This window comes from Gorilla gorilla, chromosome 23, assembly GCF_029281585.2.
Source record: "Gorilla gorilla gorilla isolate KB3781 chromosome 23, NHGRI_mGorGor1-v2.1_pri, whole genome shotgun sequence".
Lineage (NCBI taxonomy): Eukaryota > Metazoa > Chordata > Mammalia > Primates > Hominidae > Gorilla > Gorilla gorilla.
In genome coordinates this window covers 40,870,201-40,891,195 of record NC_086018.1, presented here as the reverse complement: position 1 = coordinate 40,891,195, position 20,995 = coordinate 40,870,201, and the positions used below count along the sequence as shown (strand labels likewise).

Sequence of the window (20,995 nt, the reverse complement as noted above, 5' to 3'; positions counted from 1 at the left end):
AGGCTGCCCAGGCTAACCACCTTCCAGGGGTCTTTGTTTTTCACCAGGATTCTGGTTCTCATAGGAGTGGAGTCATCTCAGCCCATGTAGCTCAGCCTCAGGGACAGCCCTTCCTCCAGGTGCTGCAGCCCCCTTCCCTCCCCTTGCCCATCTCTGTGCAGGGCCAGGCAAAGAGATTTTAGAAAAGGTAAAACTGACAAGGGGTTGACTAAGATTTTTGAAGGCATTGGGAGAAAAAGGCTGAAAAGAGATTGTTTTTCTGTCATATTTCCTCTGGGTGCTCAAGTTATCAGCGACTGTATCCTTTCAAGCCAGCAGCTCAAAGAATGAAACATATCGAACATTTTCGTTTTCACCCCAAATTAGCCATTAACATTTCCTCAGTTACTCTTTTATTACTTATAACTTTGATGAACTAGTTTTTCTTTTCATATACGAAAAAAGGCAGTCAAAACTCAGCTTAGCCCTGACAAAGCTTTGCCATCAAGACAGTCCTACCTGGAACCCTTTGAAAAACTGCCTTTGGGCTGGGCACGGTGCCTCACACCTGTAATCCCAGCACTTTGGGAGGCTGATGCGGGCGGATCACAAGGTCAGGAGATTGAGACCATCCTGGCCAACATGGTGAAACCCTGTCTCCACAAAAAATACAAAAACTAGCTGGGTGTGATGGCATGCGTGCCTGTAGTCTCAGCTACTCAGGAGGCTGAGGCAGAAGAATCACTTGAACCTGGGAGGCGGAGGTTGCAGTGAGCCGAGATCGTGCCACTGCACTCCAGCCTGACGACAGTGAGACTGTGTCTCAAAAAAAAAAAAAACAATTGCCTTCAGCTCCAGCCTAGCCACTGTGGCTGCAGGATCTTGACAAACCACGTAATTTCTCTAAGCCTTTGTTTCCTCATCTGTAAAATGGGGACACTTATTCCTACTAGGTAGGGGAGACAGTATTTGGAGGTGTAAAACACCTAGCAGGTCGCCTGGCACATGGTAGGTGCTCAGGAAGTGGAAAAGTTTTTATGGCTATGATTGGGAAGTAATAACCCAGCACATGATGGATGACATCAAAGCAGAAGGCTTTGGTTAGATGTCACCTACTCCAGGAAGCCAGCCCCAGCCCCTCAGTCTGCGTGAGGTGCCCTTTTAGGCATCCTCAGCCCCACCCCTTCCTCTGTGGTAGCCCTTCCTGAGCCAGTCAGCCTCCCTTCCTGACCCACAGCCCAGTTTCTACTTGGTACCCAACCTAAAGAACATTGAGAAGCCCCCGTTCACTGATGTGTATGATCTTATTAATAATAAAAATAGAGAGGCTCATTATCTAACTACACGGAGTGCCTTTCAAACTCTTGGAGAGGGGTGTGGTAAACATGACCCCAGGGGCGCGTCAGGGCCTGGTTGGCATGGAGGCCATTTGTGCCGCAGCCAAGGACGGGCTGCCCCAAGCCCCCTGCCTCCCAGCTGGTTCTCTCTCCTAGGTCGGGAACTACAAGCGGACTGTGAAGCGGATCGACGATGGCCACCGCCTGTGCAGCGACCTCATGAACTGCCTGCATGAGCGGGCACGCATCGAGAAGGCGTATGCGCAGCAGCTCACTGAGTGGGCCCGGCGCTGGAGGCAGCTCGTGGAGAAGGGTACGGGGCCCCGGCACAGGTCCTGTGGCCTGGAGGCAGCTACACCCCAGCTGGGGGCTCTGGGCACGTTGTGACCCTCTCTATGCCAGTTTTCTGTCTTTTAAGATTGGGGCAAGAGTGCATTTCCCAGTTCCAGAGCGGGGTGTGATTTTTATGGGGAGCATTAGTGCCCATCACCAGAAGGCACAGGCTCCGTGAGCTTTTGTCCACTTTCCTTGGGGACACAGGACTATAGCCCTTGTCATCCATAGGACACACTTGCACTTGCCGAGTTAACTCAGAACTCGGGTAAGTTCCTATCACGTGGAAGGCCTTGCCGCTTGGCACCTTAGTTTCTAACACTGAGAGCTGTTTATTTTTAAACTTGGCCATGTAGCAGGTCACATAAGACTAGCTGGCAACACCTGGCAGTCTTTCTGAGTTTACATTTTAAGGGAATAATCACAGGTGTTGTATGGCAGAGGTTTCACCCCCTTCTGTCCCCACCGAAAAGCTCAGAAGATTCTGCAGCTTTATTAGTGCCACTGTTATGTGGACAGGGGCCATGCTTAGAACACACTTCCCAGCAGGGAAGGGGAACTTGACTGATTACAGCCTTTCCGGCACAGAAGCAGAGCAGTGTGGGTTTCTCAAGGTGTGTTTTGGGGCAGGCTTTCCTGTGCTGACCAGCTGTCCTCAGCCAATCAGGGGAGCCAGGTCCCACGCAAGCCAGGTCTAGTCCAGCTGCCTGTCCTTTCCCGTGATGCTGACATGGGTTGTATGTGTGGGCTTAGCACAGTCCTTAGGGCAGGGTATGTGCCCAGGCTGTGGAGCAGGCAAGTGGCAGAGGAGGGGCCTAGGATAGGTCAGCTCCCTTGGTCGGTGGCAGTGTCGTCATTTCATTTCCACCTGCTGCAGCCCCTCTCCCAGGATCAAGCTGTCAGTCAGAGCTTGAGGTTTACAGAGCACCCTTACCACCCTCACCTTGTGGGTCTGGCTGTAACGTTGTGGACAGGACAGGAATGTGCTCATTTTGTAGACACGAAGGCACAGAGGGGTCCAACTTCCGGGGCTGTTCTCTGTTGTCTCCAAGCCCCAGAGTCACGTGTCCCCCTCTGGGTTCTCACAGCCTGTCCTCCCCTCAGCCCACCTCTGTCATGACTCAGCGCACTTGGTCACTGTCCCTGTGACTACCTTGAAGACCAGCCATGGATCTTCTCGATTTCTGCCCCAGCTCCATTGCGGCTCTCCCTCCCTCCAGCCTCACGCCACCCCACCCTACCCCCTGAATAGAAATGCCAGCCTGGATTAGGGCTTCCTTCCTGAGCCTCGGGGACTGAGAGGTGAGTAGGGAGAGGCGACTCAGCCCCTCCTGCCATACTGGTCCAGAGCAGGCTCCTGCTTCCTCCTCTCCTTCCTCCTGCAGGATGGGCTTCCATTCTGCTGAGGGGACAGTCCTCATTCCACAGTGTTCTCGAGCTTGTGCTCAGAGCCAGGTTCTTTCTGGGAGTGAATGAACACGGTCCTGCAGAGGAAGGCAGTGCAGGGCTAGCCAGGGGCCAAGCAGGGCTGATAGGAGCCATGCCAGGAGAAGCGTTGGCATGGTGTGGGTGGGTGCCCAACACCTGGGAGAAGCGTCTGCTCACTTCAGAAGGTCCTCCGTTCTCTGGCCACCTTTAAGTAAATTAAGACTTCTAAGATGTGGAAATTTGAGTTTTTATAGAGTTCAGTGGCTTTAAATAAAGGAAAGGCATGGCCGGGCGCGGTAGCTCACGCCTGTAATCCCTGCACTTTGGGAGGCCGAGGCAAATGGATCACCTGAGGTCAGGAGTTCGAGATCAGCCAGCCTGGCCAACATGGTGAAACCCTGTTTCTACTAAAAATACAAAAATTTAGCCAGGCGTGGTGGCGGGCGCCTGTAATCCCAGCTACTCGGGAGGCTGAGGCAGGAGAATCGCTTGAACCCGGGAGACAGAGTTTGCAGTGAGCCAAGATCGCGTCTCTGCACTCCAGCCGGGACAATAAGAGCGAAACTCCATCCCAAAAATAAAAATAAAGGAAAGGCATGTAATCCCCCAATTTTCCTAAGACGAGGGGCAGAGCAAATTCAGCTTCGGGAACTGAAAAAGGCACAGAGTCCCTGAGAGAAAAATATCTGAAACCCTGAAAGGAAACCCTCTGTGGTCTAAATGGCCACATTGAACAGCCGAGGTGTGAGCAGAGCAGACCCCGCCATGGCCGGCGCTGAGTGACCCGCAGCTTCTCTCCCCTGCACAGGGCCCCAGTACGGGACCGTGGAGAAGGCCTGGATGGCCTTCATGTCTGAGGCAGAGAGGGTGAGCGAGCTGCACCTCGAGGTGAAGGCCTCACTGATGAACGATGACTTCGAGAAGATCAAGAACTGGCAGAAGGAAGCCTTTCACAAGCAGATGATGGGCGGCTTCAAGGAGACCAAGGAAGCTGAGGACGGCTTTCGGAAGGCACAGAAGCCCTGGGCCAAGAAGCTGAAAGAGGTACATCTGTCCTGCAGGCTTCCCTGCCCGGCCTCGCTCTGCCTGGCAGCCCACTAGCAGCACCACCTCCTGCACCCAGGACTTCCTGCCACTGGCTGTTGGCACAGGAGGCCAGACCTGGTAGAGATAAAGCCACTCCTCAGGCTAGAAGCCCATGGTAGCTGACATTTACCCAGGTTGAAGATGCTGAATGCTCTATGTGCATTCTTTAAATTTTTTATTTTTATTTTTTGAGACAAAGTCTCACTCTCTCTCCCAGGCTGGAGTGCAGTGGTGCAATCTCAGCTCACTGCAACCTCTGCCTCCTGGGTTCAAGCAATTCTCCTGCCTCAGCCTTCCGAGTAGCTGGGACTACTGGCACATGCCACCACACCCTGCTAATTTTTGTGTTTTTAGTAGAGACGGGGTTTCACCATGTTGGCCAGGCTGGTCTCGAACTCTTGACCTCAGGTGATCCACACACCTTGGCCTCCCAAAGTGCTGGAATTACAGGGCATTCTTTAAATTTGATCCTACCAACCCATTTTACAGATTTGGTAACTGAGGATCAGAACCATACATTGGTGGTAGAGCTCAAAGCCCAAGCTCTTAACCACTAATAGTACTTCTCCCAACCCTGGAGAAGTGTCTGCTGGAGACTTAAAAGTCCTTGCCGGGCGCGGTGGCTCACGCCTGTAATCCCAGCACTTTGGGAGGCTGAGGCAGGCAGATCACGAGGTCAGGAGATTGAGACCATCCTGGCCAACATGATGAAACCCCATCTCTACTAAAAGTACAAAAATTAGCAGGGCGTGGTGGCAGGCGCCTATAGTCCCAGCTACTCAGGAGGCTGAGGGAGGAGAATCACTTGAACCCAGGAGGTGGAAGTTGCAGTGAGCTGAGATCACGCCACTGCACTCCAGCCTGGTGACAGACGGAGACTCTGTCTCAAAAAAAAAAAAGTCCCTTTGGCTGCTCTGCATGTGGAGTAGCCTTTCTTTATTCCTTTACTTTCTTAATAAACTTGCTTTCACTTTATTTTTTTTTCAAGTCCCTTTGACGATAGAAAGAACTAGTTTACATTTTTCTTTCTCTTGCATGGATTTTTCTCCCAAAATTTCAAACATTGATACCTGTTTTTCTGAAAGTAGCAACCAAAGCCATTGAGTTTTGTCAAGCCTTGGCTAGTTGGAGGCTGTCATCTGTCCACCCCAGCCCTCAGCTTGTGTGCCCCGCCCCTGCCTGCAGCCTCGCCCCCCATTCCTTGCTGGAATGGACTAGATGGTAGATGTGCCACCCCCAACACCCAGATGTTCTCTGGCCCTGCGCTGCCTTCCTCTGCCTCAGAATCATCCAGAACATGCCTCTGTCCTCCCGGGTGGTTTTCTCTGTGTCTCCTTTTCTCTGTGTCTTAGCTTTTGTCGTATCTCCTTTCTCTTCTGTTTTGTCCCTGGCCCCATTCATAATGAAACTGTCTTGTGTCTCATGAGGCCTTTGCTAATAAACTCCTCCTTCCCTCTAGAATGAAATTTGTGGCTTTGGCTCAAATAAGGAAGGATCTGTTAAGAGTGTGTGTGTGTGTGTGTGTGTGTGTGTAAAAACCATTAAAACCAGAGGCAGTGTGGCCGATGGCCCTGCCCCCTAGTATGATCCTCTCTCTCATGCTAGGTTCCTCCTTGGAACTTTCTTTGTATTTGCCGATCCTGCGGCCTGGCATGGTCTTCCTGGGATGCCCATAACCCTTCCATGTGCGTGTTCCATGTGCGTGCTCCATGTGCGTGTTCCATGTCATCTCTGGCTTTCTCCACCCACCCCATGCTCCGTCTCAGTTGTCCTCCCCCACACTTAATGCCCTCTAATTGACTCTGGCATGTAAGTTTTCCTATATTGTATCTGCCTCCTGCAACTCAAATGAAAGCTTCACAAAGACCTTGTGTTTCTTGCTGTGTTCCTGGTGCCTCGAACCATGCACAGGACAAGCAAGTACTCCATGAATATGTGTCGAGTGCATTCCTGTTGTGACTAGTTCCTATGATAGTATACATACAATTTTGTACCTGCCTTTTCCTCCCTCTTGGTAGCACAAGCATTCCCATGGTCTGTGTGACTTCTAGTGAGGATCCTGAACTCCTAGTGACATGGCATTCAGGAACTCATTCTCCCTGTAGGTAGAAGCAGCAAAGAAAGCCCACCATGCAGCGTGCAAAGAGGAGAAGCTGGCTATCTCACGAGAATCCAACAGCAAGGCAGACCCATCCCTCAACCCTGAACAGCTCAAGAAATTGCAAGACAAAATAGAAAAGTGCAAGCAAGATGTTCTTAAGGTAAACTGTGCACTTGTTTTTACACGTCGAGTGTCACCGTGTCAGTTGTTGACGTGTCTGGCACATAGCCTTCTGTAACTACTTGGGTGAATGGGTGGATAGAGGGATAAATAACCAATAAAACACACCCCTGTCCTCAAGAAGGCCACAGGTGAGTGCCCTAGCACCTCGCCTCACCATAGCCACTGTACCTGCTCAGTCAAGGGGCAGAGCCAGGCTCTGGGCAAGCCAGGGGTAAGAGACAGCTCTTGGTGCTCAGAGACACAAGGACAGCTGGGATTGCTGCAGGGAGCTGCTTGTGCCAACATGGGCATGGCCAGTAGTGGGTGTGAATGGGTGTGGCTGGTGGCAGGTGTGAATGGTTGTGGCCAGTGGTGGGTGTGAATGGGTGTGGTGTGAGCTGGTATGGAGGGTTATGAGGACCAAATCACCAGTGGCCTGGACAGCCAGGCTGAGTAAGGAGCTTAGGATGCTGCTGACCAGGAGCCACTCAGGAAGGCCTGAGCCTGGGTGGGGTCAGGGAGGAGGTGAGGAGGGTGAGATGGTTTAGAAGGATTGCTCTGCTTGTGTAGGGAGAGGGGCTGGGGGCAGAGACCTGGGGGAGGGACTGCAGGCTGGGAGCGCTTGTCTGGGGGAGCCAGGTGGGAGGGGGGATGGAGGGGCCCTGCAGTCTCCACAGTGACAGGCCCCGAAAGTGAGGCAGAGGCTGTGGAGCCAGGGGTGGCAGAAGGGTGGTCTTTGGCCAAGAAGAGACCGTGACCAGGCACTGGCATCATGGGTGCACTTCCATTTCTGTTGTGAAGCGGAGATTTTCTGCCCCACGGGTTAATGAGAAATCATTGTGTAAACTATTATATGCTCCGCGGGTGTAGATAAGTGATTCTGCCTGGAAGGTCCTGGAGTCACAGGCCTTAAAACCAGACAGCGTCATCGTCTTGTGATTTAAAAGTTCACAGGAAGGGAGGGGCTCAGCCCTCGGCCCCACCTCCCCTCCTTTGCTCAGCCATGAGGGGTGAGGGCTTGGGGGTGTGATTGCCGAGGGCCTGCCCTGCCTCGGTGTTTGGAGAGGAGATTCCCAACCAGGATTTGCAGAGAGAAACGGAATGAGGTAGAGAGAGGCTGCACTCCAGGAAGAGGACATGGGCAGAGGGGAGGCAGGAGGCCTAAGCTGGTTTCACTACCCACCAACCTTTCCTGGCCCCTGTCAGTTAGGTGGTGGCATCCCTGTTTTGTGAATGAGGAAACCAAGATCAGAGAGGTTAAGTCACGTGCCATCCAGCAGGTGAGAGCAGGAACTTCTGACCTCAAGCCCATACATATGCCCTTTCTCCACTGTTCCTCACTGCTATGCCGTCGGTGTAGCAAGGGGAACACGTCATCTACACGAGAGTTCGTCACTCAGACCAAGTGTCAGAATCCTCTGGGAAACCCCTCTCACTCCCATTGCTGGAGCCAGGAATCTGGGCTTTTGAAGCAGCCCAGGTGCCTCCACGGTGGGATCAGGTGAGGAGCCTGGAACCAACTACTGAGTGGGAGGCACCTGGGCTCAAGAAGCACAAGGTCCCGGAGAACTCTCGGGCCTTTGCCAGAATCCCAGGGAATCAGGTGCCCAAAAAGGTGCCTAGAGGAAAGATGGGGCTTCTCCATGTTGGGCGGGGGCGTGCCTGTGTGAGAGAAAGGGAGACGGAGATGGAGAGGAAGAGAGGCCTTTCATGTTTGACAGCCACCCAGAACATCAACTCAGGCTTTTGCAGAACAGGCCCAGGGCTCGAGGTTGGACATAAGCGTCTGGCAGGATGACTGGGACACTTTGTAGTGGGTTCCCTCCTGGGACCCTCCCTGCCTCTGTGGTCTGGCCAGTGACTGCAGGATGTGAGAGGTCCTTGTGTGCCTAGAGCTCTGGAGAGGAGGCCAGTCCCTCCCCACCACCCTTCTTGACGCAGTTTCCAAAATCCAGCACACAGCCTGGGAAACATAGTGAGACCTCATCTCTACAAAAAATTTAAAAATTTAGTTGGGTGTGGTAGCACGTGCCTGTAGTCCCAGCTACTTCGGAGGCTGAGGCGGGAGGATTGCTTGAGTCCAGGAGTTCAAGGCTGCTGCAAGCTGTGGTCACACCACTGCACTCCAGCCTGGGTGACAGAGTGAGACCTCATCTCTAAAGTAGGTAAGTAGGTAGGTACATACATACATACCTACCTACCTACCTACCTACCTACCTACCTACCTACATACATACATACCATTGCTGACTGGTTGCACATGTACTTTCATGTTTCTTATCAGCCATCAACTACATCTTGTAGCATCCATCAGAAAAGAACTTTTTGCATTTAGTGCTAAAATATTACAATCCACCTAAGGGTGAAGGCTGCCTCTTGTTTTACTCCATGGGTGTTCGCTGAGAACTTTCTATGCCCTGCAAGGGGATTTCCAGAACAGTGATGACCCTGCTGAGTACCTGGCCTGTGCTGGGGGCAGGACTTGGGGCTAGCAGGGTCGGCACAGGCTGAGGGCAGGGGCAGCCCAGAGGTGGAGCATCTTGTTGCCACTGAGTACCCTGAGAGCTCCCGGGAGGCTATTGTGTCTTGAAGGCTCCTGAGATGGGGCTGCTCTGTGTCACTTCAGCAGTATCCTCCAGATGCTGGGCGCTGAACCCACAGCTATGTGTCTTGGGCTTCTGAGCTAGGCTCCCATGCAGGGCTGCCAGGTAGTGGGCATGGGCAGTGTGGATGGCTGTGGGGAATAGGGGAATAGCCACAGCGCTGTGGAGCTCTCCCTCTGCTGGGCATGCCCCAGCCCTGGCAGGGGTGGCCTTTTCCTGGCACAGAGGACCCAAGCCCAGCCATCTTAGGAGGCTGAGAAGCAGAGCAAGGACCCGGATACCAGGAGAGGAGAAAGGGTCACGAGTCAGGGCCCTAGAGGGCGGGGTGGAACCTGGTCTCATGAGGCTGGGGAAGGCTTCAAGAAGAGGAGTTGCTTTGGAGCCTGAAGCAGAGTCTCGCAGGGCTCTGAGCCACATGAGTCAGAGGAGAGCATCTGGGAGGGGAGCCGCATGGGCAGGGTAGACTCAGTCCCAGCTGGGGGCAGAGAGGGTGCCCGATAGGCCAGCAGTGTTTCGGGAAGCACTCCATCCTTCCTCAGAAGGCCCTGCACATGTTGTTAGGGACAGCAAAGCTTAGACCTGAGTGGAGCCCGTGACTACCCCCATAGTAGAAAGAATTGCAATAAATAGGTGGCCCCAGCCCCGCTATCTCTCACCCACCCCAGGGGGACAACACGACCATGTGATCCCACCAACTAACAAAACCACCTGGCCACCAAACTGGTGGCCCTGCATGCTGAGATGAGGGGGTGCGGGGAAGTGTGTACCAGTGTGAGGTCATTGACCTCGAGGCACATCCCCACCAGATGAATGTGCCCACTTTAGCCATGTCTTAGGAATTTCACACATTTTCTAGCTGCCCCTGGATATTCTTGAGATAGGCCACACCTGCTTTTAACATTTCCTGCCTTGTAAAACCCCTTCTTGGGACAATCTGGGAGGGAGCAGCTGTGTGAGGGGGACGGAGTGGGCTGAAAGACAAGAGAAGGAGGACTTTTTTTGAATGCCTTCTTCCTGCAGCCCATCGTGTACATATCAGAACACTGTGAAGGAGAGATGTCCTCATCTAATAAAGGACAGTGAGGCTCCAAGAGAGCTGCAGGATTCAGCCCCAGCCCCACCTTTGCTGTGGGCCAGATCTGAGGCTTGAGGGTAGCCAGGCACAGCCCTTCCCCACAGGGAGAAGAGGACATGGGCGTGTGGCACGCTCAAGACCATACACACTGAGTTCTGGGGAGACTGCCCTTTGCCGGCATCTACCTGTCTGGGCCTTGCTCCAGCTGAGAGACAGGGCAGATGGCAGGAGTGTGATTCACCTTGCAGGAGTGGAGGGACTGGGACTTGAACTTGAAGTCTGTCAGAATCCAGAGCTCCTGTTTTTTCTTTGCATTTGGAATCTGGGGAGGCCTGAGACACTCCAGGGGCAGGGTGAGCCAAGGGCTGAATGGAAATGAACCTCTGTCTTGTGCCTGGATTTTCCTTTAGACCAAAGAGAAGTATGAGAAGTCCCTGAAGGAACTCGATCAGGGCACACCCCAGTACATGGAGAACATGGAGCAGGTGTTTGAGCAGTGCCAGCAGTTCGAGGAGAAACGCCTTCGCTTCTTCCGGGAGGTTCTGCTGGAGGTTCAGAAGCACCTAGACCTGTCCAATGTGGCTGGGTAAGTTTCCTTTGAGCTAAAACACACACGTCATTGAAGTCAACGGAAAGTGCTTTTGAAGCAAACTCAGATGCTGCTCCCAGGTTTGGGATGGCGCGTTCATCAGGAGGTCTCCTCACCGCCCTCAGGGCCTCCTGCTTCTTTGTAATCTGGATGGCAGGGAGGGCCCCTTTGCTGAGTGTTTCTGCAGCTGCAGGCATGGCCGGCTGGACCTCTGGAAGGCCTGGCTGACCCAGCCATTTGCTGGCCCAAGCAGATAAGGCCGGGCCCACTCTGCCAGCTCCACGTACAGGTCTGGGCAGGAATGGAGATTGCCCATTCTGGGGCCACAGCTAGGACCAAGGCAGCTGGCATATCTTTTCTTTTCTTTTCTTTTCTTTTTTTTTTTTTCTTTTTTTGAGATGGAGTCTGGCTCTGTCGCCAGGCTGGAGTGTAGTGGCGTGATCTCAGTTCACTGCAACCTCCTCCACCTTCTGGGTTCAAGCAGTTCTCCTGCCTCAGCCTCCCGAGTAGCTGGGATTACAGGCATGTGCCACCACACCCAGCTAATTTCTGTATTTTTAGTAGGGATGGGGTTTCACCATGTTGTCCAGGATGGTCTCGATCTCTTGACCTTGTGATCCGCCCACCTCGGCCTCCCAAAGTGCTGGGATTACAGGCATGAGCCACCGCACCTGGCCGCAGCTGGCATATTTAAGATCCACTGGAGGTGAATCTGGCATTTCTGGGCTGGTTGTGCCTGGGACAGTCTTTCTTTGAGGCCCTTTGTGATCAGGTGACTGCTTAGTGGCTCTCAGCCCCCAGGACAGCACATACCCTCTGAGACTTGGTTCTGAATTGTGATATGGAAGCTGTGCTGTTTCTTCTGTGCTTTCCTCATCTTTGGTTCTGTGATGCCTTCACCAGGGCAGAGGTCCCAGCTAAGTCAAGGACGTGGATTACTGTCATCCATCTCGCAGAACCATGTAGGGATGCGTCACAGGTCAAGGCTTGCTGTTAATAGGAGAGACATTCCGTTTGTCTCCCTCTGTATAAAAATCATCAAAAGCAACAGTTACTGCACCGCTGCTACTCTGCCACCATTCCATTTTTATGACAGTCTTGTAAAGTGGGTGGCACTGACCCCATCTTATTGATGAGGAAGCTGAGGCTGGGTGAGATTAAATGACTTGCCCGAGGCTGCTCTTCTGGCAGGAGCAGGGTGAGGCTGGCCTGTGTCAGGCTCTTCTGCATATGGAGTGACTTCCATTGTGTGGATGCTTGTCTGTCTCTGTGTCTGGATTTCCCCCTTTTAGTACAGGCACCAGTCATATGGATTAGGGCCCCTGCTAGTGACCTCATTTTAGCTTGATTACCTCTATAAAGACCTTATTTCCAAATAAGGCCACATTCCGAGGCACTGGGGTTTGGACTCCAGCATGTCTCCTATGAAGGACACAACTCAACCCTTGATAGAGGGGATCATGCCCACTCAACAGAGGAGGAAACCGAGGCCCAGAGAAAGTACATGACTCACCAGCCATAAAGATTATAAGTGAAAATATCAGGTCCAGCGGTGATCCATACTCTTCCCTGGCAGGGCAGCTTCCTAGGAAGGTGAGCCGATGATGGCTGCCAGGCGGAAGGCAGCCCCCACCCCGTCTTGGTGGTGGGTGTGTTCAGCACCGGGTCATCTTCACACTCTGCATTTGCGAGTCTGGGTATAAAGCTTTTCTGACAGAGATGAGGAAGGAGGGGTACTTTCTAACACCCTCCAGTTTTCTCTTCCTCAGCTCTGGGCCTGGTTAAATGGGACCACACAGAGTGGTGGCCCACACAGCCCACCTGCTGGTGCCTTTTGCATATGTGACACAGAGCAGGGCTTATTCATTGCCACCTGCTTTGCTGGTTTGATTTAAAGCTCATTTGTCAGGAGCCATCTGTGCACGTGGCGGCCCGTGACCTTCCACCTGAGCCAAGGGAGGAGTGTTCTGGCTCTGTGAAACCAACTCACAGAGGGCAGAGACCACGGGACCTGCTGTGGCTGGCACTGGGCTGGGACAAAGGGTAGCTGGCCCCTGCCTTCTCAAAGAGCCACGTTTCTCTCCGATTTAGCTACAAAGCCATTTACCATGACCTGGAGCAGAGCATCAGAGCGGCTGATGCAGTGGAGGACCTGAGGTGGTTCCGAGCCAATCACGGGCCGGGCATGGCCATGAACTGGCCGCAGTTTGAGGTAAGAGGAGGGTGTGCCCATGAGCTCGTCAGCCTGGAAGAGGACCTGGGCCCACAGAGTTGCTAGATGATGTCTTTCTCATTCCAGACTCTATGTTAGTGTTTGCCCTGTTTATCAGGCAGCCTTTAGGCACAGCTATAGTACAGACCAAGTTCTGGCATAGAGTCCTGGGGGGCTGCAGGCATTACCGAAGGCCTTCTGAACCTCTCGTGAAGTCGCAGTTATGTCCTCTCTAGTTGGGAATGTTTGACTGTCACTTTTTGGCCACTGGCATTCCCTTCCTTCCTAGTCAGTCTCAGGAGCCGTAGGCACACAGGACCTCAGCTCCCTGACCCACCCTGTGGGATGGCCAGGAAGGGAGCAGCCACAGTGCTCCCCACTCACGGTGGGCCAGGGGAGGGGAGGTGGTCTCAGTGGGCAGCCCTCCTTACCCTTCCAACAAAGGACTTTTCCCTACTCCAGGCAGTAAATTCAGTGAATCCTGATTCAAAATGAATGTTCTTTTCCCATCATGTGGGTCTAAGCTTTCATTATCTTTACATTCGAAATGCAAGGGCCTGGGATCTCAGGACTCACCTAGCCCTTGGATTGGTCACTAGGCCCCACCTGGCACCCTGAAGGCAGTGGGCAAAGGTCCTGGTGCCCCTGAGGCTGAAGCACGTGGCGTCAGCTGCCCCAGCAGGGATGCTGAGGGCGACTACCTCTGCTGTGGGCATGGGCCTCGTGGCTTCCCCGACTCAGCAGCGGCCAGAGCCCGGGCTGCATTCAGATTCTGCTCACCTCTCACCACCTGTGGGAAGCTGAGCAAACTATTCGCCCTTTTTGTGACTCAGTTTTCCCACGTGTGGAATGGGAATGACAAGAGCACCCATCTCCTGTCGGGGGCTGTTAGGGAACATGGTGACTTTGTCCATGCAGGGCTATTGACCCAGGCCCACCACTCAGAAACCTCCTGGGTGCCTCGTAGCCTGCAGTTTTGTCAGTCCTTACTCCTGCACTTCTTTTATGGCCCTTAACAGGAAGGTTTTTCCAAATGACAGCGTGGGCCCTGCTGCCGAGCACTCCCCTGTGCCAGCACCAGGACTTGCTCCCAGTAGGAGGCAGTAGAGCAGCTGTGCCCCTTCCACAGAGGCACTGAGAGAGCGTGGAGGGCCAGAGCCGTCCCGAGTGGAAGCGGCCCTAGAGGGGACAGCACAAAGCCCAGCCTCTCCTCTGGAGCCACACACCAGGAAGTCTTGGCTGACGTGTTTTGTGCACAGCTGGGGTTTCAGACACAGCGAGGATTTGCTGCTCCCGGAGTGGCACAGGAAACCACCTGTGAAATTTGCCTGGGTCCCTTAGAGGTGCCCATTATACCCAGAGAGGGGCACAGTGGGGAGTACTATTTGACAGTCTGTCTCCTGGAGGGTGTCCCAGCCAGAGCCTAGGGGGTCCTTCTCTCTGTGGGTCCATGGGCTGGGAACCAGCCCCTGTGCATTCATTCTGTGCACGTTTGCAGCTGTTACGGGACCATGCCTTTCTCTAATGCAATTCTTTGTTTTTATTTTTCATGCCACAAGGATGAAGTAAGTGTCTGCGTTCGGCTAACTCATAGAGTGCCACACGCCATGCAGGGTGTCTGTGGCCCGCATGGGTGGGTGTGCTGCCCCCGCTAGGCTCCTAGCAGTTCAGCTGAGGCTGCGCTGCTGTCAGGGGTATTGAGAGCCGGCCCTTCCCATCAGTGCCGGCTTGGTGTTGATCCCATTGGCCTTTGGAAGCCACCCGATCAGGATGAATTTGTATTCAGAGGTCACTGTGGAGAACTCTGAGGTTCCAATTGAGTTCTCAGTCAATCTATTTTGGTCAGAAAATAATTAATAGATTAAAATGTGACCCAGATTTGGGGTCGGGCCCAGGTCTGCCACCCAAGCTGCGTGGGCAAGTCACGTTGCCTTTCTGGGCCTCAGTTTCCTCATCTGACAAATGGACAGGTTAGACAGGATGCTTCTGAGTTGGCTTCCAACCCAAAAGTTCTGTAAGTACGTGTGAGCAGAGCCGTGGACTCAGCCACACCAAGTTTTAATCAAGAGTTGTCTGGTAACTGGTGGAGATGGGGGGAAGGAGAGCTCATTAAACACCTGCGGGCATGCACTCAGACACACGCGGGCATGCACAGACTCTTCTAGAAAATCAAGACACGGTCTCCATTCATGGTTTTGCCCTAGTCCATTTTCAGTGCGGTTGGTGAAGCCAGTTCGCCACCCGAGAACTCGTGAGGCTTCCAGGAGGAGCGTACTCCGCTTTGCTTCGTTAGCCCCAGCATGTGCTCAGATCACAGAGGAAAAGTCCCAGGGCAGCAGAACACTGGGGAGGGCCCTGCGCTTTGGAGACTGAGAGTCTGCTTGCCTGCCCCTTCTGTCAGCTGGTAGCCACTTAGCCCTGGTTTTATTTGCAGTCCAGGGCCCATTTTTCCGCATGGCAGGCTTGCTCAGGTCTCCGAAGCCAACTGTCTTGACCCTGTGGCCCAGGGACAATTTAGGGCATCGACGCAAAGGATCTTCAGCACTTCAGGACAGGTGCCTCAGAGGCTGGCTCCTGTCTACTTTGGGAGGCTCAGCAGACATCTGGGGAGGCCACAGGGGCCCATACTGGCCTGAGGGGGCTGGGACTGAGAACCTTGGTGGGTGGGGTCAGGAACAGGAGGCCCCGGACCTTGCCCTGGTCCTCGCCACCCCCGCTGGTCCTCTGGGAGGCGGGCAGCATGGCCTGGGGGTGGTTGTAGAGGTGCAAGCCTCCAGATCCCCTGATGAGCCCCTGCTTTGAACAGTGAGGAGGGACTCAGGTCGTTTGGGTTCATAAATGGGGCATGGGGAGCCTGAGGTCTTCTGGGAAACCAGGGAGAGCTGGGGCCCTGAGTCTACACATCAGATGCACAGAGCCAACTGCAGGCTCGCTGGGTAGGAACTGAGGACAGACGTGGCTTCCAGCAAGTAGTGAACCTTTGGTTTCTCTCCCTCGGCACCTGTTGCCTAGGAGTGGTCCGCAGACCTGAATCGAACCCTCAGCCGGAGAGAGAAGAAGAAGGCCACTGACGGCGTCACCCTGACGGGCATCAACCAGACAGGCGACCAGTCTCTGCCGAGTAAGCCCAGCAGGTGAGTGGGCGCCACCTCCATCCAAAAGAGGCCGTCCCATGGCGGGGGCCCTGGGCAATCTGCATGGTCCAGGGCAGCCCCGGCCTGGACACCTGGGAGGTTCCTGGGGTCCTGAGCTCTGTGGGCCGTGGCCCAGGGGCATCTCCGGGGAAGGTCGTCTTCCTGCCTGGTGCCAGAGCTGCTGACAGATCCAGAGAGGGAGGCTTGGCCCTGAGCTTCAGACCCGAGCGGGGAGGAGCTGATGACAGGGCTGGCATTCATGTCCCCGGGGATAGCACCGCCCTGCCCGGACACTGGTGGAGGTGCCACCCTGGTTCCCTCGGGCAGCTGAGGTCCTGCCGAGGTTCATGCTCACTCTGTATTGTGTGCAGGCACCAGTCGAGGGAGGGACAGGAGAGGACTGCCAGGCATCTCCTTTCCAAATTACCTCTTCACTAGGAGCATTGGTTATTTCTGACTTAGTCATTGGCTGAAAATGAGAGATGTAAGGGTGGCACTGTGGTCATTAGAACCTTCTGGAAAGTGTGTGCTAGAGGAGGTCTTCCTACAGGACCTGCCCACAGGCCTCCACGTGACACTCAGTAATAGTCATTTCATACGGGGGCTTCCTAAGAAGGCTTAGCCCAGGTTCCCATGGCCTTCCTGCAGCCCCAGGCACTGAAGCCCCCACCCAGGCTCCCCAGCAGGTGTGGCTGTCGTCATTCAGCTACTGTGCACACTGTCTGGGCAGGTGGGCTCGGCAGTAAGTGCCTGTCCCAGGGATCAGGCCAGCACCTGTATGCTTCGGGGTGGGAATGGGAAAGAAGAAACACTGCCTCAGAGGAGACCCCGGGGGCCCTGGGCTGGCCAGGGTTGCTGCACAATCCAGCCGCCCCCACCAGTGCCGTCTCACAACAGGCTGCTAGAGAAAGGTGCCAAGGAGGGAGGAGGGCCGGTGAGCTCAGACATGTGGCCTGGATATTGGCCTCCAGCAGGCCTAGGTCAAGTAACACTTGCCAGGCTGAAGTGGATGAGGCAGTTACTGGCCACTCAGGATCACCCTGGTGGCATTGGAGGCATGTCCTCGCCTCCCTTCCTTGGTTCTGGGGTGGTGGGTGCTCAGGCTGAGCCGTCCATCCAGTGCTTTGGGGGCCTGTGCCCTGAGGCCCTGGTCTTGGAAGTAGAAGGTGCTGCTGGCCAGGGTAGCCCGGTCCTAGGATCAGTTACTTGGTGGGGTGCCAGGGCCCTTGGTGCCTGTCTGATTGCTTGATGGTCTCCCTGTGGTCTTCGTAGTGCGTAACTCAGCTCCCGGCTCCCAGCCCTCAGGCAGAGCTTGGCCCAGATCTCTCTGGTTCCCACACTGGGCCTGGCAAACAGTAGGCAGTTGCACGACTGGATTTTCCCTCTGGAGCACCAAAGGAATCCTTCTTTCTATCTAGAAAAGACTGTGCAGCAGGCCCTGGCCCTGATTTTGGAAGCTTCAGCTCCACAGAGCAGAAGAGTGAGCCCTGAACCCCTTAGTAGTCAGGAGGAGGCCGTGTGGTCTGAAGAGCCCAGAGCCCTCTCCCACTCATCCATGGGAGCCGGCCCCTCCCAGACTGTCACTCTCAGAGGAGACCCTGAGGGGCTTTTTGACCCCCCCAGCTCACAGTGGTGGGAGTCAGGACAGAGGAGAAGCCCTGAACCTGGAAACGACTTTTGCTCCAGCTGTGGCTTGTCACCCGCCCCTGGGCCACCCCAGGGCCCCTGTTCTGGACGGACTGTCTCCAGGTGCAAGGAAGGAAAAGGGAAACCAAGTCCTCTTCTAGGCTCCTGGACCGTGTTTCACAGCTGAAGTATTGCCCACATTCTGCCATAGTAACCTTTCTGTTGAAACACCACGGTCCCCTCCGGTCACAGGAGGAGCTGATTTGTCTCTTGAGATCCTGCAGCTAGGAGTTGCCAGGACCCTCACGGGCCCCTGCAGAGCTGGGATCCCCTGAAAGCTCTCTCTCTCCATAGCACCCTTAATGTCCCGAGCAACCCCGCCCAGTCTGCGCAGTCACAGTCCAGCTACAACCCCTTCGAGGATGAGGACGACACGGGCAGCACCGTCAGTGAGAAGGAGGACACTAAGGCCAAAAAGTTGGTGAACAAATGCTTCCTCTGGTCCCACCTCGCTCACTCTGTCTCTCTTCCTCTCTCTCTCTGTCCAGGGGTCTCACCCCTCGGCACTCAGCAATGCACGAAGCTCTGCAGGAAGTGGGCACCTGGCGTGCTGCACCCTGGCCCACTACCTGCTCTCTGGCACAGGCTCTCTGGCACCCCCAATTCCTCGGGGAGGGCACAGCTAACAATCTTCAGTTGCTTTTTCTCTGTCCTCTGTTAACCCTTCAAGGCCCTAGCAGCACCATGACAGGAAAACAGACAACACGCAGTCTGTGCTGGGGACTAGAGAGTGAGGCCCCAGGTTGGCCTCTGCTGTGGGCATCTCCAGCCGCCTGCCCCTGGAAAGCCTGTTGGTGGCTCAGGATGAGTGTGGATGGCATGAAACTCACACTAGCGCTGGCTCCACCTGTGCTCCTTCGGAAGGAGCCCTCAGCCCTGAGCCCCAAGGCTCCAGTGCCCTCCCCTTGCGGGGGCGGGGGCCTCACACCCTCTGCCAGCCCTGTGCTGAGGGCCCTGTGGCCTCCCCTTTCTTGCAGTGTGAGCAGCTACGAGAAGACCCAGAGCTATCCCACCGACTGGTCAGACGATGAGTCTAACAACCCATTCTCCTCCACGGATGCCAATGGGGACTCGAATCCATTCGACGACGACACCACCTCAGGGACGGAAGTGCGAGTCCGGGCCCTGTATGACTATGAGGGGCAGGAGCATGATGAGCTGAGCTTCAAGGCTGGTAGGTGGGCTCCCCCAGCATCCAGGGGAGGAGGGCTTCCAACCTGCAGGTTGGGGGGGTCTTTTTTGTTTTTTAAGTCTGGAAAAGTTCTTGCTAGTTTCACTTGTGAGTCACTGCAGGCCCTTCCCCAGTGCCTGCATCCAGTGCCCTGGCTTCATTGTCAAAAGCAGCCAACTGGCTGGATGTGGTGGCTCATGCCTATAGTCCCAGAGCTTTGGGAGGCCGAGGTGGAAGGATCGCTTGAGCCCAGGAGTATGAGACCAACCTGGGCAAAATGGCAAAACCTGTCTCTACAAAAAATACAAAAAATTAGGCCAGGCATGGTGGCTCACGCCTGTAATCCCAGCACTTTGGGAGGCCAAGGCAGGCAGATCACTTGAGGTCAGGAGTTCGAGACCAGCCTAACCAACATGGTGAAACCCTGTCTCTACTAAAAATACAAAAATGAGCCAGGTGTGTGACGGAGCATCTATAATCACAGTTAACTCAGGAGGCTGCGGCAGGAGAATCACTTGAACCTGGGAGGTGGAGGTTGCAGTGAGCCGAGGTCACACCACTGTACCCCAGGCTGGGTGACAGAGCAAGACTTTGTGTCAAAAAAAAAAAAAAATTAGCTGGGCTAATTTTAGTGGCACGTGCCTGTAGTCCCAGCTATCTGGGAGGCTGAGGTGGGAGGATCACCTGAGCCCAGTAGATTGAGGTTGCAGTGAATCATGATTGTACCACTATACTCCAACCTGGACAACAGAGCGAGACCCTGTCGCAAACAAACAAACAAACAAATAAATAACCTGGGCAACAGAGCGAGATCCTGTCTCAAATAAATAAACAAACAAAAGTAGCAGATTAGCTGGGCGTGGTGTTGCATACCTATAGTCCCAGCTGCTTGGGAAGCTGAGGCAGAGGATCACTTAAACCCAAGAGGATACAGTGAGCCATGTTCATACCACGTACTCTAGCCTAGAAGAGAGAGCAAGACCCCATCTCTTAAAAAAAAAAAAAAGTAGGCTGGGCATGGTGGCTCATGCCTGTAATCCCAGCACTTTTGGGAGGCCGAGGCACACAGATCACGAGGTCAGGAGATCGAGACCATCCTGGCTAAGAGTGTGAAACCCCGTCTCTACTAAAAATACAAAAAATTAGCCGGGCATGGTGGCGGCCGCCTGTAGTCCCAGCTACTCGGGAGGCTGACGCAGGAAAATCGCTTGAACCCGGGAGGCGGAGCTTGCAGTGAGCCGAGATTGCGCCACTGCACTCCAGCCTGGGCAACAGAGCAAAACTCTGTCTCAAAAAAAAAAAAAAAAAAAGCAGATGCCCAATGCCAAGACTCAGAAATAGTGAGGTGCCGCCAAGCCAGTGCCCAGACTCCTCCCCTTGCTGGGCCAAGGCTGTGAATTGCAGGGCACTGGCTAGTCACACAGAAGGGCATCTGGAGAAGCTGTTGGCCAGGACCACCAGGTTCCCCCATATGTAGTCTGGGAGCTGCTAGCCCCGCAGGTCCGTGAGAGAAGCCTTTCTCTAGGGGTCCCCAACTGCCAGAGAAGCCCTCAGGAGAGCCACAGCTTTGCCCAGACCCCAGAGTAGCACTTGGCATGCCCCTGGGCCAGGTGGGGCCTTGTCTCAGGCAGCAACTTGTGTGTGTGCACACCTACCTGCCCACACCTACCATGCACACACCAACCCACACACATATCTGTGTTGCCAGGAGCAGAAACCATAGTTTTATAAAACAGCCTGGATCCTGATTACATGTGCTCTGCCTGTGAAGACTTTCTGTCCAATGTCTTTTTCTTCTTTGAATGGTCTTCAATAATAATCTTTTTTTTTTTTTTAATAGAGACACGGTCTCACTCTGTTAGCCAAGCTGGGGTACAGTGGTGCGATCATAGCTCACAGCAGCTGCAGCCTTGATCTCCTGGGCTCAAGCAGTCCTCCCACCTCAGCCTCCTACGTAGCTGGGACCACAGATGTGTGCTACCACCCCACCCACTGTAGGAATCTTTTTTAATGCATTTGCAGTTTACCAAAATGGCTTTTCACATCTTCAATTTGAAAAGTGTTATCTTGTCCGGGCATGATGGCTCACACCTGTAATC

At 54.2% G+C, this 20,995-nt stretch overlaps 1 protein-coding gene across 8 annotated transcripts in view; it reads left to right on the top strand.

Annotated features, from left to right (window-relative positions):
- Positions 1 to 20,995, top strand: part of PACSIN2 (protein kinase C and casein kinase substrate in neurons 2) — a 142,676-nt gene that overhangs the window by 117,390 nt on the left and 4,291 nt on the right. For 5 of the 8 annotated variants that reach the window (XM_004063594.5, XM_063704848.1, XM_055374798.2 and 2 more), the window contains 8 exons: positions 1,473 to 1,629; positions 3,886 to 4,121; positions 6,269 to 6,424; positions 10,515 to 10,690; positions 12,785 to 12,905; positions 15,918 to 16,039; positions 18,020 to 18,142; positions 18,703 to 18,899. In XM_004063594.5, the coding sequence (XP_004063642.1) occupies positions 1,473 to 1,629; positions 3,886 to 4,121; positions 6,269 to 6,424; positions 10,515 to 10,690; positions 12,785 to 12,905; positions 15,918 to 16,039; positions 18,020 to 18,142; positions 18,703 to 18,899 (1,288 nt within the window). The remainder of the gene's footprint in view (positions 1 to 1,472; positions 1,630 to 3,885; positions 4,122 to 6,268; positions 6,425 to 10,514; positions 10,691 to 12,784; positions 12,906 to 15,917; positions 16,040 to 18,019; positions 18,143 to 18,702; positions 18,900 to 20,995) is intronic. The other 3 variants (XM_019018504.4, XM_004063596.4, XM_055374799.2) reach the window with 1 other exon arrangement.